We start from the raw sequence: 18,951 nt of genomic DNA on the forward strand, positions 1-18,951 counted from the left end.
CAGACAGAGATATCGAGTAAACACAACTGCTAAAATGCTAAAGCTTAACTTTGTCGTGATTCCTGTTGGATGTTATCACATGATAACACTCACATACTCTGACAAACACAGGCAGACAGACAGGCAGACAGACAGACTCATAAGTTGAAAACAACAACAACTACTGTGTCAGCGCTTGTAACCAGAGTTACCAGATCTGCAGCCAAAGCTCTGTACTTATAACCTGAGATGACACACTTCTCAAATTCTAACTTACACTCATATGAAACACCTGCACAGCTGTTGAGAGCAGTTAAGGACAACCATATACTCAGAGGTACCAGCCTCTGATTGAGGCATTCGTTGAACTGTTACCAGCTGCGACAGTCTCTGGTAATGTTATTTCTCTATGTATATGTCTGCCTGCCTACATTTGTGTGCATGTGCCACGTAACGAAATGTCATCCTGGAGACACCTACCTGAGCAGGAACTACCAAAAAGACAGCTTCATTAGCCTTCTGTGGCTTCCGTGTTTGTGTATTTGTGTGTGAACCCATGTTAAAGAATAACAATGTTGCCAGATACAGTGACATAATTATACATGTGATGGCATCAAAACGAAGGCCTGGCTTGACAACAGGCCACCTGGAAGGTCATGCTTTCTGAGTGCCCTTATAGGTGATTTTGGACACGACAGAGAAATAGCACAGAATCACAAGTCTGTAAGCTTTATCACTAAGTATATAAGCTGTTGTATCCTCTGTCGCTCAAGTGTGGCAGGTTGTTTTCATAAAGCTATAATAATGAGCAGAAATAGTGGGGTTTTTTTGTATTTCCTTTAGCAGGATAACTAAGTCACACAGCTCCTCTTTGTCTGTGTTTAACCCATAAACCCTGAGGTTCTTTGCGAGACACAGACTTTTAATTCACAATAACCCTGAAAATGAATGGGCTGATTACTGAGGGGAAGATGAGGAGGTAGTCATAAGCACTTGGCTTGAGTGGAATAGGCAAGGGGGGAGGAAGGGGAGGGGTGGCTGTGGCGGTACAAGTCCAGCCTCAGAAATAGAGCTGTGAACACCATCTGTCATGCTCTCTCTCCCCGTCTGTTAGCCTGACTGCAAGTAAAAGGGAGAATGATGCTCTCAGAACAGCATTAGAAGAACGTGGGTGCTGATTGTCGTAGGTGTGGGTTTACAGGGTGTGCAAGGGAGGGGGAAGCAGTGGATATACAAGGAGGTGCATGAGTAACTCTTGCTGACAAAGGGAAGCACTCACCCACACAGAGAAGGAGAAGGGTTGTTGGGCAAGTGGGTATTCCTGCTGAAATCGCACCCCTGCACCCACCCACCATCTCTTCGTGGACTCCTACCTATTGGCTCTTACCAGAGGATTCCTAGCGCAAGTTATGTAGACCCATTACACATCCTCTGCTCATCCTCTGTCATAAGAGTGAGAAGTTGTGTCACTTTAACAACACTTACAGAGTTGTTCACAACCACTTACAGAGCAGCTGGAGGTGCTTCAGTGTCGCTTCTGTTATCATGTATAAGAATTTTATAGTGGTATTCATACTACTGTTAACACTGAACTAACTATAATTAGTAATATGGATTAATGGATTATGTTGAATGTATTGGTCCAGGTAAGCCATAGTTTTGCTCCACATAGACCTGAGAGCAAGGTCTGTTACATTGAATTTTGTGGGGAGGAGTGTCAGGCTATTACATGACCCACACAAAAATCTCAGCTACATAGCTTTTTCTACAGTTTCAGTATTATTCATTGCTCATACTGTGTAGGTTGTTTGGGATCTTTCTGTCTTTGTTTGAGTCAGAGTGTGAAATAGTCGGTAAAATATGAAAGCAAACTATGCCACGATGTACAACAGAGCCAGGAAGGATAAAATTTGCGTAAATCCTTTGCTGGAGACACATAATTTAGATGTGGTATCTGTAGCAGTAACTTGATGTCATACTGAACGAAACAGAGACAAAGGAAGAAATATTTAAGGCACATAATGTCTTTAAAATAAGCCATGGAGTATAAATTCAATAAATGTTTTGTACTGCTCATTTTCATAAATAAATCTATGCTGCTGTTTTCAGTGATTGCACTTGTCAGGAAGGTCTGATTCAGTTGTACAACAGCTTGCAAGTTCTCCGTCTTTTTAAAGGCCATTTCAGAATGCACATGCTTCCTGTTAACAGTGTGTGAACCCAAGCCTCCCATTGAAAGGGGGTGTCCCTATTCACTGCCTGCCTATGCTGTCACATATATATTTATAGAACTATAGTTGGTTCAAAGTATTTTGCTTTACTAACAGCTTATCTTTCTAGGGTTTAAAACTTTCCTAAAAAGCTTATTGTCATAGTTAGATCAGCCACAGGTAATGGTTACTCTTCCCAATTTTCTATCGCTGATGACTGGATTCAGTCAGAGTTGACAAGTAAATACTTGAAGCTCAGATCTTCGATTAGGTATACTGCTGTACACAGCGCTGTAAATTATATGGTTCTTGTCTGGTTCTATTGTATGACATTCCTCTATTTAAAAGTTTCAAACAGTGTTTTCCTTTATCATGGATCACATTGATGCTTTCAGTTTTTATTTCTCCATGATTGGCCTCTCCCACACTGCTTAGTTTGTCATTACTATTAACAACTATTAACTACAAGAATGGGCCTTCTCCTAATAAGAGGATGCAAGGTGAAGTCACATTTAAATAGCTTGAATAATTACATTAACTCAATCCAAGTAATTTATCCTTTGTTTAATTTGTGAAATAAATAGCTTTATGAAATTAAGGTTAATACAGTTAGGGACTTTATGGAGCTAAAATAACATACCACTTTATTAAGCGGGCTGGCATGAATTATTTGCTATCAACATCCTCTGCAGTCGGTGGGATTTATAGCACAGTGGGATTTATAGTGAATATTTTAATCAAGCAGTAATATTTAAATTTTCAAACTCCTGTGTAACAAGGTTTGCATTTATGCCAATACAATATTGCTTTTCTTCATTTTAGAGTTTCATGATGTCTCTCAGCACATATTTGTGGTATGGTGGGGGGTGCTGGGTATTGACAAAAATCTGAATTCTGATTATTATTCATCAGGTTTTTTGGGATCATGATTATTTTACACATTTACGTGTTGACTTTGGAAACATTCATGCATGCATTTCTTGAACTGTTTTTTGCGTAACTTGTCCTTTTAACGGTGGATTCCCAAGACCTTTAAGCATAATCTATGTCCCAACCTGACAGAGAGTGAATTCGGGCATTGAAATAGGGGAAAAAAGCGTTGCTGTATAGAAAAGGGATTTCCAACACAAGGGAAAAAATAAATTCAGAGCATATTTGCAGAACAGAATTATTATTCCTGATATACTATACTGTATTATTAGGTAACTGCATTTATAATGAAGCCAATTCCAATTTCTAATGTTCATATGACACAATGTTTCCGACAGATGAAATGTTTTACTGTTCTGCTGCTTTTCTTCTCTGTGCTTTAAGCACATTTAAGCATGTTTTCTACAAAAACAAATCATGCTTGCAAATCTATTTGTTACTTGTTAAATTCCAACCTGATGAACAATAGTTTTCAGTCATTTTCAGCAGCTCTGTGGGCCATTGAAACATTTTATTTCAGTCAACAGCTCAGGCAAAGCTTTTTATGTGTATAACTAATTATGTAAAATACAGCAAGAACAAAATTCCACTCATACTAAAACCCAGCCTTTCTTAACCAACATAATCAACACATCAAAAAGCTGTCAGTCATGCAGTGGACAGAACTTTTCATACTCCATGTCACGCCCCCACAGCACGGTCCCGGGGGGATACCGCCCACTACTTGAAAATGTCCCGTAGATTAGTGTGACTGAGTCCGTTGCTCCCCAGTGAACATAGAGAGTCCACCTCAACACTGCCCCACACTGTCGCAAACACTATGATACCAGCTCAGATTAAACACTAAAAGCGCTCCTCGGTTTCTGTCAATTTGATTCACTTCAGTTTATTTAAATCACGTCAGTTCACAACAGAAGTCCTCTCAAGTCACTTTACAGAGAAAAGTAAACAAGCACAATTCAAGTCCAATTTATTTCAGTCCCATGCAATCCAGTTCATTGTAATTCAGTTGTATTGAATGTCTCCAGTTTCAACACCTTGGGTATATCAATATATGTGAAATATATTAGGGGTGCATATTTTTGGACATATGCGTTATACTGAAATTAAAAGGGTAAGGGGGTGCCACAGAGAGTGAGCGAGAACGGAGCATTAAGATGTGGGAAAATGTTGCACGTTCCAATGTTGACTACCTGTTGCTATGGCAATGGGTTTGGATTCTGCAGGCAGCAGGACTCTATTTCTAAATAAAGCTATTTTTCGCACTGATCTGTGGATGAAGATACTTACAGTTGAAACTAATCTGCTGGATTCTGTATCAGGCAGTGTAAACAATTTAAGGCTCTCTGCTTAACATCCTAAACAGCAGTTACAGGATTATAAATAAGAATATGCACAATCAAGGACACATGCTAAACTTCTGCTGAAAGTCTTATTGATGTATTCGGATGTGCATCCAAGCCATTCTGCCATATGTGCTTATGACTGGAGTTTTACTGCTGACACAAACAATAGCATCATGGCAGGTGACAACTGCAGCTTTCCCCAAAAACTAAGAAAATACAAATCAAACTGTGATTCGTCTTCTCTGATAGTGTTCTGTGCCATAATGGCTAGATATCAGTAAGTAGTGAAAGTAAAAAGTAAAAGTGCAGTTTTTAATTCCCTTTTTAGTAATGATGGGTTATTATTAAAGATATTCATTAATAGGGTTATCAGAATGTCTTTACAACTCTGTAATGTATTCATTCCTTTTTAAAGAATATGCCATAATTACTAAGTACTAAATTATGCTGCTCCTTTTCCAAGCTGGAAAAAGCAAGCATGTCCTAAATTGGTAAAATTAACATCTCTATAAGTAAGTTCATCTTGTTGTTTCCGACCTTTTACACTGTGTATTCAATTGAGCTCGGCCCTCAGGCAAAGGCTCTGCCTAAAGAGCAAAGACAGCTTGTAAAAGAAAAAAAACTTGATCCTGGTTGTCTTTTGTCCTACTCTGCTGACTAGTAACACAGTACCTTTGTCACCCTGTGGGGGGAGCCTGTGTGTGGAGAAAAGAGGACACAACTAGGTGCTGAGACCACATACTCCCCGTCTGTGATGGGGACTTCCATGCTTACCTCAAGTGGGTTTTGGGCCATTACACAGACAACATATTTAGTCCTTTTCCTCCCACTCGAGGATGCAGCCATCTTACTGTAAATAACCGAGTATATTAAACAAACATATCTTTGTGCAGTTTGCAGTGTGAAGTGCCTGACTGTGTGCTTCCTGAGGATGAGGGAGTTCAATTTGACAAATATATAGTTAAAAAAAAAGAGAGCTTATGAAAAATACCCATGCTTCACATTGGGTTTTGTGATGTCTGTTTCTAGGCAACAAGGAATTTAATATACAATTAATAATATGGGAACTTGGAAATCCTCTCAGTGGTTTAATTTGCCAGAGATGTCTCCTTTGTCTGAGATTTTGCTCTGTGTCTTTAACTATATTAGATTATTTTATATATTTGAATTGTTTTGTGATGCAACTTTTGTGATGCAAGCCTGTATAGCAACAAGTAATTGTCCTTTCCTGTTCATTACCTAAGCATCAGTGTTTATTGGATCCATAAATGCTAAAATCCTTTGCTGTGTCCACATATGTCAGATGTAGTCAGTTGGAATAGACTCAAAGTATAATTTACCAGGTAATTAATTGGCTGTCAGCCTTCCCCCTAGTTTTGAGGACTGAGTTAAGTGACTACAGAATATTTGTCTGTGGGAACATTAAACTAAGGAGACAGTGGCATCATGTTGTACGAAGCGATAGCTCAGTGCATTGTCTTTGTAGTCACATTGTTATTTTCCAATGGCCATTTTTAAACAGTTGTGTTTGGCAAAAGTAAACTGACTGTCCTTTATGATTTGTCTGACTGGCTCTGTATCTACATTACCAGGGCAATGCACTCAAGAAAGGAAAACTACAAGGAACAGCTCTCACTGGTAAGAATGGTTTTCACTTGGACCTTCTTTGTATAATCTGAGCAGCTATTTTCATTACATCAATTATATTCCACTCTCATATTTGTGTTTCAAGCAACACAGGGAGATGTAAGATATGCAGTTGAAGTATTACAGAATTAAGTGTTAATATTATCAATTCAAATTTGTTTATTCCATTATAACTTACATCGATTTAATTCAACTTTAGTATTGCTTATGTTGAACGTTTTAGTTGATATTTTGTGACCCCTTTGTACAGAATAAATTTAGTTTTGGACTTAATGTTGTGAGTTTAAAGAGCATAATTTGTGCTAAACCACTTGCACATAGATACACACTACCATCATCCTCTCCCATGCAGTTGAGCAAGGTTTCTTTTTTTATGTAGTAAAAACCTGTGATAATCAGCGTGTTGTTATGTCTCACCACCCCCAACTGTCCTGATTCTAATTCCTATCGTTTCCCTGCAGAATACCATCCACCGACCCCGCCACAGAAGACTGGTTTCCACCGCTACCAGTTCATTTTGTTTGAGCAGCCTCCACACACCGCAGTGTCACTTGCTGATCAGGAGCGATCATCCCGTGGTAATCGCTCTGCTCACCTGCATCTTTACTTTGCAACACCTCTGCATTATCTAGAATTATACTGTCTCTGACCAACACAACCGCCAGCAGTCACTTGCTGAATAACAGATTAGAGAAGATTACAGCAAGGCAAATCAGTCATGCTGTCATTTCTTTTCTCTTTTTTTTGTAATCAACAAAATTAGGTTCAGACACATTGCATGTAACAGTGGCTTTGTTTTGTCTGGACACCTCATTTTTACTATTACAAGGTTTTAATCCCAGGATTTGGGGTTGCTTTCCGTATATCTTTTTCTCCAAGTGCTCCAACTTAACAAGGGAAATGTTAATGAGGTTAGGGAGTGAGTCTGTTGTTGTGTTAATGCCTGTGGGGTCAAGACAAGTATTATCGTCTCCCACGCACACCTGCACGAGGCTGCCTGACCATGTGTTGTTAACCTCCGCCAAACCTGAAATCCCCAATCAAACATGTCAGTACACATGAACAGCCATTTTAGTCTTAACCTTGATAACTGTTGATATCTATAACCATATCTTTGTTTTGTGTCTCTTAGAAGTCAGCCTTGTGTGTCTTGTAGAGTTATTGTTTTGTTTCTACTTTTGAGTTTTCCTGTTTTTTCTTTTTTTTACTTTTCCATTCATTGAAGTCTGTGGGAAGGTGGGAAAACAGCACTTGGATGCACAGCACAGCACCTCACAGGAGGCGTGTCTCTCTGTCTGTTCTACTCGGGTCACAGCCGGTGATTTGAGGGGAGATCAGGGCGGTTTGAGACTTCAAGCGCTGCGGCCGTGAATAAGTGGAGCTGCCAGTCTCTACTGTTTGAAGTTTTGACAGCCTCGTCAGCAAACAATCCAGGCATATTAGGCTGAAGTCTGTTTGATGTTAAAACTTTTGGAAAAAGAAATGTCAAAAGAAATTGTACTTTGTATATTATGTATCCAACTCACAATTGGATAGGTTGAGATCAACCCTCAGGGTATTCAGTATGTCACTACTAGTTAAGCTGAAGAAAAGATGGCATGAATAATAGCTTGCTATTTAGAATATTTTACTATATCTTTTTGTGGAAAAATAAACAGCATTGTCTACCACTTGCTCCAATACAGTAGCTGCCTGCACATTATGAAGCAATTGAACTGAGTGGATCCACCCATCCTCAATCTGCTGGATGAGCTTAACTCCCGCTGTAGCACTTCCTCTCTCCTCCAAACTGTTCTCCATTCAAGGGAAATCAAATTAAGAAATTCACTTTTGGATAATCAAATGTTTCACTTGATGGGTTAATTCTGAAGCAGATAACTGTCCATGTGAAGATACTGAGATGAAAGTAGACCCTGTGAAATGCGTTGAGCATAAAAGCCTGGTCATGGTTTATGAGCAGATACATGTATTTGTTTTTACAGCCGTTATTGGGGGTCTGCATTTTGTGGTGTACCTGCTGCATTCTCATTGGCCTCGTCATAGCCAAGAGCACATTATTCATGCTCAGACAAGAAGAACGGAGGGAATCCCATGTCTCCCCACCTCCTCCGTTAAGTATGTTCACTTATTAGCGTCTGTCCTCCCTCCATGTGGTATGACACAGAGAGCATTTTTCATAGCCCATGACATTAATTGATGTGATTTGTGAAGGGAGACCATTTAGTCGTGGGTGGAAGAGTCCTAATGATCATTTTCCACTTCCAGTAGTGCAGTCATTGACTCAATTTTATCTCAAATTTGTTGTCTTTTTTCTTTTCATCTTTGATCATCACTTAAGTAATAAAGGGAATGAATAATTAGAGGTGGAGCAGGCTGTTGTGAGGAACCGTGGGAGTCTGCTGTGCCTCCTGGGTTAAAGTTATCAATGTGGGTCAGTGAACTGATGGAGCCAGCTGGTTTGTTACACAAGGGATCTACAGGGGGGCTGTGCTCTTGGCACCGGGCACAGGGGCATTATCATAGGGAATCCCCGTTGCTCTGGCTCAGGAAGGCTGTCCCTGACTGAAGGCTGCCCCTGTGCCAGGGTGGGGGGGCAGGCGTGGGCGCTCAGGCCCTCATGATACTTGTCAGCCACTTGGCAAGCCCTTAATATGTCCTGCTACTGTTTGGTGCCGACAAGTCAGTTTGTCAAGGGAAACAGTGTTATAATGCCGGGAGGGAAGCCCCGAGGCCTTGAGAGAGGCTATTTAGTGTTGTTTCAGTCTTCACGATAGTTTGCACATGCACTGTTCACACATGAGTCTCCTGACTCAAACCTTAACACCTTCCTTTGATTGAGAAGAAAAAGCTGAAGAACACACACAAAAAAGAACATGTTCTGAACTATTGACTGAAAATGGCAATACAACTTTAAAACGAAATACTGATCATTTTTCCCTTTATTCCTTCATTTTTTTCTCAGTAAATTGGAAGAGAAGGGATGTGCATGATGATCAGGTTGTGTGAATGAATGGATCACGGTGGAGTTAGCTGCAGGATCGTACCCGTTGCTCATCTTGCCTCCTAGAGCCCCTACTGCCAGCTCAGCACACTCCACAGTAATTGAAGCCATTTGCAATGTTGCAGTGTGGTAATGGGCAGATCCATGTCTACCACCCACCCACAGCCTCTACCATTAATCAGAGCTGCGTGGAGTCAAGAGAGCCAGGGTTTGGTTGTTACAGCAGGCCTGAGTTTCAGCCAGAAGTCGGCTGCCTTAAAGGAACATGTTGACGCTCTGAATTTTGGCTTGTTATATACGTATATCTACATGGATTTATTATTTCTTTCGCAGAGTCTTGACAGGTTTAGGGTAAAAGTTTTTAAAATGTTTTCCTCAACTTCACTTGTGGATAAGTTATTTACAGTGTTTAATCCAGCGAAAACTGATAATTGAAGGAGAGCACAAACAGTGATTAGTTGATCCAGAAAAGCATACAGATTAGAATATTCACTATTCCAGTTCTCAAATGTGATTTTTTTTTTCTTTTTTGTAAGCCATTTGTGCTTCTACAACTAAAACAATTAAATGATAACCAGATTAGTCGATCAACTCATTGATCAGCAACTGCAAAGAAGCTCAGAACAAATCAGAAATTAGTAAAGGGTGTAAAAAAAAAATACATACTTGTGTGCATCCCTAAAACTTGTTTTAGCATTTTTTTATTTTGTTACAGCACTCAGTATTTTTCCAGCAAATCTAGGCATGGCAATATTTTTTCTTCCATGTAAAAATCATCTAGATCAGTCAAATTGAAAGGGCATCTCATATGAAGAGTATTTGTCACATTCCCCTAGTTAAGTGTTTCTCCAATCCGGTCCTCATGACCCACTGCCCTGCATGTTTTTAATGTTTCCCTCCTCCACCACACCTGATTCAAATGAATGGCTCCTTATCAGGCCACTGCAGAGATTGATGACGAGCTAATAATTTGAATCAGGTGTGGGGGAGGAGGGAAACATTGAAAACATGCAGGGCAGTGGGTCATGAGGACCGGAACTGAGAAACACTGCCCTCGTTGGATTCAGGTCTGGGCTCTGGCTTGGCCAAGAAAGCACTTAAAGTTTCTATTGGTGAAGTCACTCCTATGTTGATTTTGAGACATATTTTGTATACTTCCTAATAAACTTTTACACCATGAGTGGTGTATGAAGTTTTTCAATATTCCTTCCACCTTAAAGCCTTATTTCCAGCTGAAGATGCTACCACCACAGAGTTTTGTTATTGGTGTGACGGTTAACTAGTTAACTTTAGTAATATCAGACCATCATACATTTTTCACTGATTCTTTTTCTTATTCCCCGATTCAGAATTTTTAAGTAGTAGATTTTAATTTTTTTTACTCCCAAAAGGTTTCTGATTAATTTCTTTTTCTATTTTGCAACTTTACAAATGTTGTCTCACATGTTATAAACCAACCATTTTAACAGGTTTGTTCAGACTTTTTGACTCTGCATTTTGCATTTTGATAACTTATTATAATTGTATGGATAATTCATTAGGCAGATGCTACACATATGTTTCTTCTTCTTCTCAAATCGGAGCTTTTCTCTGTTTTGTATAATTTGACTTTTCAACTCTTTTTAGCCATGCAGTGAAAGATGAGTCTCACTAACCAAACACAATTAAAAATGTGTCTTATCTCTCTTATCAAGATGGAATATGCTACAGTATTATGTCAACAATAGACTGTGAGCTAAGATCGAGCAGTGTGATACCCTCCTATGACCATATACCTCCACAACAGGGATCTGTGTTACTGAAACATCTGTAAGTGAGACACATCTACTCCAGAGCCACTATTTCCTGGCTGACCCCTGACCCTTGCCAGCCACAAAGAGTTTCCCATCATGAAAAGAGATTGCAATATGTATTAGTATTGCTACAGACCTTATGTAAAGATCCTCAGCGAGGCTCTTACCTGATATGGCTCCTCTGATTCAGCTGCAAGGAAAAATATTATTAATTGGTTTTGGGTTTTTCTAAGAAACTGTAAGAGAACAGGGACACCGCCCACACAACTAAATGTAGCAGTTCTGTGTCACCTCGCAGCAGATGATTCTCCTGCCATACCCATACAGAAAAGCAAGGTGGAAACAAAAGGAGAGGCAGGAAGACTTTAACATCGCCCTCAGGTCCTACACTATCTGTCCTTTCCATGAGCGTGCAGATGGGAGAGGTGGAAACATGTCTCTGCACTACAAACAGGCTCCAGCCTATTTTAAGGTCACTTGTAAGTCTAGGCATTTGTAGAGTAGCAGACTTTGTGATAGAACCAGATATTGTGAATTTGCCTCATTTTGGATTGTACCCAATGATCACACAGCTTTAGACAGGATTATGCGTGTAAAGCCTTACAAGCACTGCCTGATTTTGACACTGTTTGAAACTTATTAGAGGGTATGTTGCCTAACACTACTTTAATGCACATTCTCCCTGCAAAAGGTGGAAAAGTAAGTCAAAGTATCCATAAATGTCATAAAGGTCAAATTATATGTCCCAGTATTTGGTGGAAGTTATTGCCTCACCCTTCAGTGTTCTTTTAAGTGCTACATCTCAGGGCTGAGGCCTTGTTGTGGACATGCAGAGGAGTTTGGGGATCTGCAGAGGCGGTGCATTATCTGCAACTGAAGCACAGGCCACAGGGGCCACTGGCCCCTGTGCCCTTTCATACAGATGGGTCACTTGACTCCACTGCCCTCACTTGATTATTAGTGGCCTCTCTGCTGGCAATTCACACAGGGAACCTGGTGAGATTCAGGTACTCATCTGCTCATGTTCCAGTTATTATTCATCATCTTCCCCAGCTGAGCTCAGAACGTGACCTCAGCTCATAGCAAACCCAGACACATGGAGGTGTCTATCTCTTAAGCTTAACATGTGGTTGAAATTGAAGCAAAATAGTTTTCGATAATTCGGCACATATTCTAGAGCAAATCTTTCTGATCTGTTACTTTGTTGATGGTGAGTGGACCTGATTTGCGTGGCACTGGCAAAGTGTATGTCTTCTGGATATAGCATGTGGCTCTCTGATGGCAAAAACAGGCAGAGCGAGGGCCTGTAAAGCAGCTGCAGCATTGGGTCAGAAGCAATAATTTTTCTATCCAGGCTCAGTCAGATTTGACCTCTAACTGTGAGGCCATTCTCTACAGATTTGGACCATTTCAATAGTTGGCTTTCTTTTCAAAAAGTTAACTTTCCGATGCTGTTCTTGAGCAGCTGTTAATGTAATTACTCCACTCACGGAAATACCAGAATGTCACTGATTCCCTGGATTACAGTGCAAAGCAGCAAAGCATTGTCTTCTGCTCACTCAAACATATGAAGATGCAGACAGACAAACACTTTTTCTTTATAGAATCTGTTGAAGTTTGCAAGTTTAAAGCACGCTTGGTTTTCTCTCCTTGGAAAGATAATTGTGAATTTGTCTTTTTTTTTTTTTTAAAGGAGGGGAAGCTGCAGGGAATCAGTGGTTGTCAAATTCTAAGAAGTGATATTGTCATACCAGCCGGATGGCCGTCTGGTGTTTGTTTAAAAGGGGAGGGAAGAAAAAAACAGTCCAGGCGATTGAATCATATCTTCTTGCCAATACGTCCTTGCGTTCCCACCTCCATCATTACAGCAACATGTTTTATTTTCAGCAGTGCTGTTCTCAGTGACTCACATCCCAGAGCCATGTGCTGCTCAGTTAGGCCTCAGATCCCTTAAACACAGACCAAGCGGTCATAAGAAATGCTCTCGTAATGCGCCTCATTTATGTCATATTTTGGTCTCTTGTAGCAGAGTTGACACAAACTTAGAGTTCTTCCTCTTTAAGTTTTTTGTGAATACTAATGAATATCTGTGTTTGTGTGTCTTCCTGTTCCCTCAGGTAAATGGGATTTTCAGGCCTTCATCACAAGATTTGGTCTGGGAGAGCCTGTGGCCTCTCTGCAGTTTCTCACCCAGAACTTCAAAGACTGACGGATGCTCGTATGCCTAAAATAAATGAAGAAGAAGAAGAATCTATCGGCATAATGATTCAAAATAAGATTTTCCCCTTCTTGTATTGTTTCCCCTCTTTCCCTGCATTAAATGGTAGAACTTCTTCAAAGCCTGCACAAGTCAGCCCTCTTTGCTTCTATCTTATCACTACGTTTTGAGATTTGTTCTGTCATTGTTTTGCACTAGCTGCTTGGTTTTGATGTTGCCCCATATCTCTTGTCACGTGGTCTAGAGCGAAGGATTTGGGAGATAGATTTTGACTTCACTGGGGATTTCTTAACAGTTTCCGAACTCGGTTGACAAGAGAAGGAAGACGGCCTGATATCACAACTCAGTGTGGAAAGAGTCGATTCTAATTCAGGGGCGGAAACACGTCAGGGCCAAAAAAAGGAAGTGGGAGGTGAAACCAAGACCGCAATGCAGCCGGATGCTGCAGTGGAACTGAACCAAAATACTCTACAGAGTGACAGAACAGAGGGAGGGGCTGCAGGGCCTGTCAGCACTGAGTGAAGGGAACTTGCTGTTTGTGTAATTGTTTATCATATTTCCATTGACCACTTTTGCCCCAAATGGAAACAATGAACTGGTTTCAGCTATTCAGCAGATTTATCAGAAGTAGAAATTGCTCTGTTTAAATGTGTCCTTCAGTGTAACTTTGGGACGATGAACCTATTTTGAACTTTAAGGATCCTCACCTGGCAGGCCTGCTGAGGGTAAACTTTTCAATCCTTTCACGATGAGACACTTTTCAAACTTTACAGGTCTTTGTAGAGGGTGGGTCAGGGTACCCCCCATGAGGAATATTGGTTTCTAACCAGCAACCCTCCTCTGGGAATGGTTTGTATCAATACCCCAGATGTCTGAAAAAGGCTGGATTTAGATGAATGACTTTGATGTTCTGATGATCAATCTTTAGTTGGTGGATTCATTGACCTTAGTTTGGTGTCTCATCAGTGGGCTAGGCAGGAGTAGGTAATGGAGGTTTTCTGTTCCTTTGGTGGTTAAGCCAGCCTTGGTAAACCCCTATGTGCCCTCCCCATGAACTCTGGAAGAGCATTGATCAAATTGTCCTGTGTTTGCTTTGTTTGCTTCCCTGACTTAGCAGTCAAAGCACCACAAACAAAACAACCAAAACAATGCACATGAGCACAGTCAGTGAGAGAATCTATTGCTTTTGAACAGATGTTAAGTATCTGTTGGTTAGAGTAATTTTCTTGACCTTGATTTGCCCATCTTTCTGACTAATGAAATCACTTTTCTAACAACTGGTAAGTGGATTATAACTCCACACTCATTGTGAGGCATGCCAAGTGGGAGAGCATTCTTCCAAAAACCACCTACTTGAATCCATCAGTACACGATTGAAATGCCAAGTTTTGTACTTCCAAATACACTGCGCATTTTTTTTCTCCTTCATATCTTGGAGATATCCTGCCAAAACAGCTGGGTTTTGCCACTCGGCTTCCTTGAATGTGTTTATTTATACTCCAAATGTCAGGAGAGTTGAAATATTGTGATTAAGAAAAACTGACAGCTGTAGTTTTGCGTTGTAGAGTATAATGGATGCTCTAAAAAAACGGTCTGCTCTCATCCCCTGATGATATGAGAAAGGCTTTTAATATTTTCTTAATGTATTCAAACTTACCTTAATTAATAGGAATTTTTGTAAAATCAATTCACTTGCCTAACCGGCAATAAGTGATCTAATCTGCAGTGCAGTGCAGATTTATTTCACTGGAGAAATTTTGTTTTAACCTCTTATTGTAAGCAGTGTCATAATGAATTTGTGGGGGTTTTTTTGTTTGTTTGTTTGTTTTTTTGGTTATGTTTTGTATTTGACCTCTACACACTGGTATTTTACATCTAACTGCGAGTATTCAGTGCTTCAGAATAAGATACAAATGAATATCTAAAATTTTAGGCACGATCGAACACTTGATTCCATTCACCAGCAACCAATGAAGAATTTTAAAAAGCAACTTTGATCTCTAAACCTCTAACCTTTTTCTCAGGTACCTGTGCAGGCCTTGTTTCCTAAATCCATCCATTTTTTTTTATACCCATTTAGTCCAATTCAGGGTCACTGGGGGCTGTCCAAACTGCCACTGAATAAGAGGCAGGGTACATCCTGGGCAGGCCACCAGTCCATCACAGAGCCAACACAGAGACAAACAAGGCAATCAACCATTCACGCTCATGTTCAGGGACAAATTAGAATTAACAATAATAATGTTTTTAGATGGTGGGGGAAGCCAGATACCCAGTGAAAACCCATGGGGAGATAATGCAAACTCCACACAGAAAGGACCCAGACAAGATTTGAACCAGGAACCTTCTTGCTGTGAGATAACAGTGCTGTATACCACACCACCATGCATCCCCTCGTTTAGTAATCCTACATAGTGATGACAGACTGAGAAAAAGCTTAATGAGTTGCAACTGAAACTACTGATTCATTCATTTTGATGAATAAGTTTTGATTTAAATGGTATATGTTCACGCACATAACAACAAATAGTGAATTGTGTATATGCAGCGATATAAAAGAGAAAGCACATCATTATTTAGTTCTACTGTGTCTCGAAACATGACATAAAATACTATAGAACTATAACCTATAAAACTATAACCTACTATGTAACTATAACCTCAGATGAGCAATGACATTTGACCGTGTGTCGTTATTTATTGAACAAGCTAAAATGCATTTCTACTGTGTGAAAAACTAAGCTCGCCCAGTGATTCAGCAGCTTGTGGAGCCACCTTTAGCAGCAATAACTTTAAATAATCATTTCCTGTATGATGTTGTCAATCTGTCATTGTGGAAGAAACCTGGCCCACTCTTCTATACAACGTCGCTTCAGTTCATTGAGGTTTCCTTGCACAGCTCTTTTAAGGTCCTGCCACATCATTTCATTTAGCTTGAGGTCTGGACTTTGACTGAGTCAATATAACACCTTGAATTTCACTTTTTGAGCTGCTCTGTTGTAGATTTGCTGGTCTGTTTGGAAGCATTCTTCTGTTGCATATATATATATATTCATATATATACATATATTCACATTCAAACAAGCTTTAGCTGTCAGACAGATGCCTTCACATTTGACTCCCAGGTCCTGTGGCTGCACAACCAACCCAAATCATCACTCCTCCACCACCATGCTCAACAGCTGGTCCATGCTGTTTGTGCTAATATGTTGTGTTTGGTTTTCTACAATGGTGAAGCTATGTATTCATCTCCACATTGGTCTCATCTGTCCAAAGGACCTTTTTCCAGGAGTCTTATGGTTTTCTGCACATTGTATGGTCTGACCTTGAGGTGAACTTGCTGGGACGACCACTCCTGGGGAGATTAGCAACCGTTTTAAATGTTTTCCACTTGTGGATAATCTTTCTCTCTGTAAAATGAGGAATCCACATTGTTTTAAAATGTCCTTTTAACTCTTCCCAAATTGATGGGCAGCAACAGTTGCTTTTCTTAAACTGTTTATTATCTCACCTGGAACTTGTTATTCTAAAGGGAGGTAAAAAAAAATATATTCTCTATTGTTTAAACTTTTGACCTGATGAAGATTGAAATGTTGTCAATTATTTCTGGACTTAATGTGTGGGCAATTGTTCATATTGCTGAAAGTTTCTTATAGCCCTGCACTTAGCTTTATGTGATGTGTATGAAACTAGCTCCTGTTTTAAGATTGAGGTCTTCAGCCATAATACAACATTAGCAAGAACCAACCATGCTTGAGACTCTGCACTTACTGACCCATTTTTATATCAGTTAAAACATGAACCATGTGCTGATAATCCTGCACTGTATATTTTCACATCTTGTTATCAGTATACACAGTCATGATAACGGTAGAAGCGTTTTCTTTAAAAAGGAAAATTGAGAATGAAAATAGAGGACGTAGTTGGCAAAGTTGTTGGCATAATTCAAAGTTTATTCAAAGTTTTATCCTTCTAGCATCTTCACTAACTGCAAAGACTAATTTAGACTTTGTGGAAAAAACTAAACTAGTTTGACTATATAGCCACAGTGCATGGGACATTTTCCACTGTCCCTTAAAATGAGCCTGTGCTTCCACGGAATTCCTGTATGCAAAAGACCCAGGTGCTGCAGTCAGAGAGATCTCACGGCGCAAGCCTTAACAAACACTGCAGGCCTCTCCCATGTGACCCATCTCACAGTCGAGGAAATAGGTCTGCAACAGGTAAGTGTTCCAGCTGAACTGGCCAACTTTCCAACCGCAGTGGCAGACAATCACTTCCCCTTAGGAAAGACATTACAGTACAGTAAGTCCTGAACCACAACTGGGGGATTCTCTCATTGGTTTGCATCCATAGATACAAGAGGAAACCTTTTCCATGGATATCCCTCTGTATTAATCAACCTGTGCAGCTTCTCAGGATGGACGAAATAACAGAATGAGTAAGCGGCATGATGTTTAAGCCATGCCATAAATTCTCATTTTACAAGCTTTTAGGGTGATTGCTGTAAGCTCTGGGTCATAGGTCATGCCATTATTCTGCATCACATTACACCATCAAGAATTTTTTTATTTGGGTCAAACCAAGCTCATCTTTCCTAATTATAAAGTACACATTTATGTACAATCATCAAAAGGCATCATTATCTCACCTGTAGTGTTTGAAAGGCATTACATGGTTGTATTATGTAACATTTAGCTTCACCTCGAGACTTCAGACAATTTCAACTTTAGTCATGGATTTGTGAAAATGTGAATCCATAAACATGTCGAGGAAACAAGTCAGTATGAGATGGATGAGAATGCTAAAATAGAAGACCTGTCTTTTGCATATCGTGTTAAATTTTGAATCAAGTGAATTCTTTTTTTTCTTCTTTTTACTGATGAACGTACCAGACCAGACAGCCTGAGAGGACTCTGCTCAGCTTTACTGCTGTGGCAGACACTCATAAAGACGAGCACGTTGAGGACTTGCCCGTGGTAACGAGACACGCAGGATCCCTGGCTGCTCTGTTTGTGTAAGCCCCCTAAACACCGAGCATGATTCAGACTAATTCTCCCACACACTCTGTTTACACTTCTGCTTCATTGAGGTACTATTAATTTTTCAGGTCTGTGCAATATATGCAAGCACTGCCTTTTCATTCAGTATTTTCTAAGATTATTCCAAAGGCCTTTTCAAGTACAGAAGAAGATATATGAACATCATACAAACTATACTAAATGTCCCAGATTTACTGATGAGGAGTGAAAGCAGTATTAGTTTTGAGATAATTATGCCTGTGGTGAATTCAGTGGATGACCCAGTAGCTTTTTTAGCTTTCTGAAACCAAACTTCAGGGGGCTGGGGTGGTAGGATATTTTTGTAACATAAGGCAACCAATATGAGTTATTTTTTTTCACAAGTTGGTAAAAAGCGAGCCATGACGCTTTGTCCACTGTCATCTCTTAAAACGTCTGTGGCTTCCGATCACTTTTCCACTACTACTTCACCCGGAACTCACATGCCCAAATAGAGACGCGAAGGGGCGGGGCCGGACACTGCCTTATTTGGAGTTTCCACTAGACCGGCCACTTGGGCTCCAAGTCAAAGCAAGCCTGTGCAAAGCCTTGCAATATTTACAAACGATTTACTCCACCAATTAGAGTACTACCTTTGTTTGACAATGATGCTACTTGAAAGTAGTTTTGAACTAGTGTTCTGCAATGGAGGATGGCAAAAAGTTCACAAAGATACAAATTAGAACACTTGTACTATCCAAAACCCTGTCTGAGATTTTATGGATTAGAAGAGGCCTGGAAATAAAACCAACAAAACTTTTTAAACA

General features: G+C 40.0%; 1 protein-coding gene across 1 annotated transcript in view; it reads left to right on the forward strand.

The window, feature by feature from the left end:
• The window catches only part of LOC140310052 (phosphatidylethanolamine-binding protein 4), a 49,861-nt gene extending 36,622 nt beyond the window's left edge, over positions 1-13,239 (forward strand). Inside the window, exons 5-7 of the mRNA XM_072388183.1 lie at positions 6,058-6,103; positions 6,574-6,690; positions 13,024-13,239. Coding sequence (XP_072244284.1) covers positions 6,058-6,103; positions 6,574-6,690; positions 13,024-13,115 — 255 coding nt within the window. The 3' untranslated portion in view covers positions 13,116-13,239. The remainder of the gene's footprint in view (positions 1-6,057; positions 6,104-6,573; positions 6,691-13,023) is intronic.
• The last annotated feature ends 5,712 nt before the right edge of the window (positions 13,240-18,951 follow it).

Source organism: Leuresthes tenuis, unplaced genomic scaffold (assembly GCF_036924035.1).
Source record: "Leuresthes tenuis unplaced genomic scaffold, fLeuTen1.0.hap1 SCAF_6, whole genome shotgun sequence".
NCBI lineage: Eukaryota > Metazoa > Chordata > Actinopteri > Atheriniformes > Atherinopsidae > Leuresthes > Leuresthes tenuis.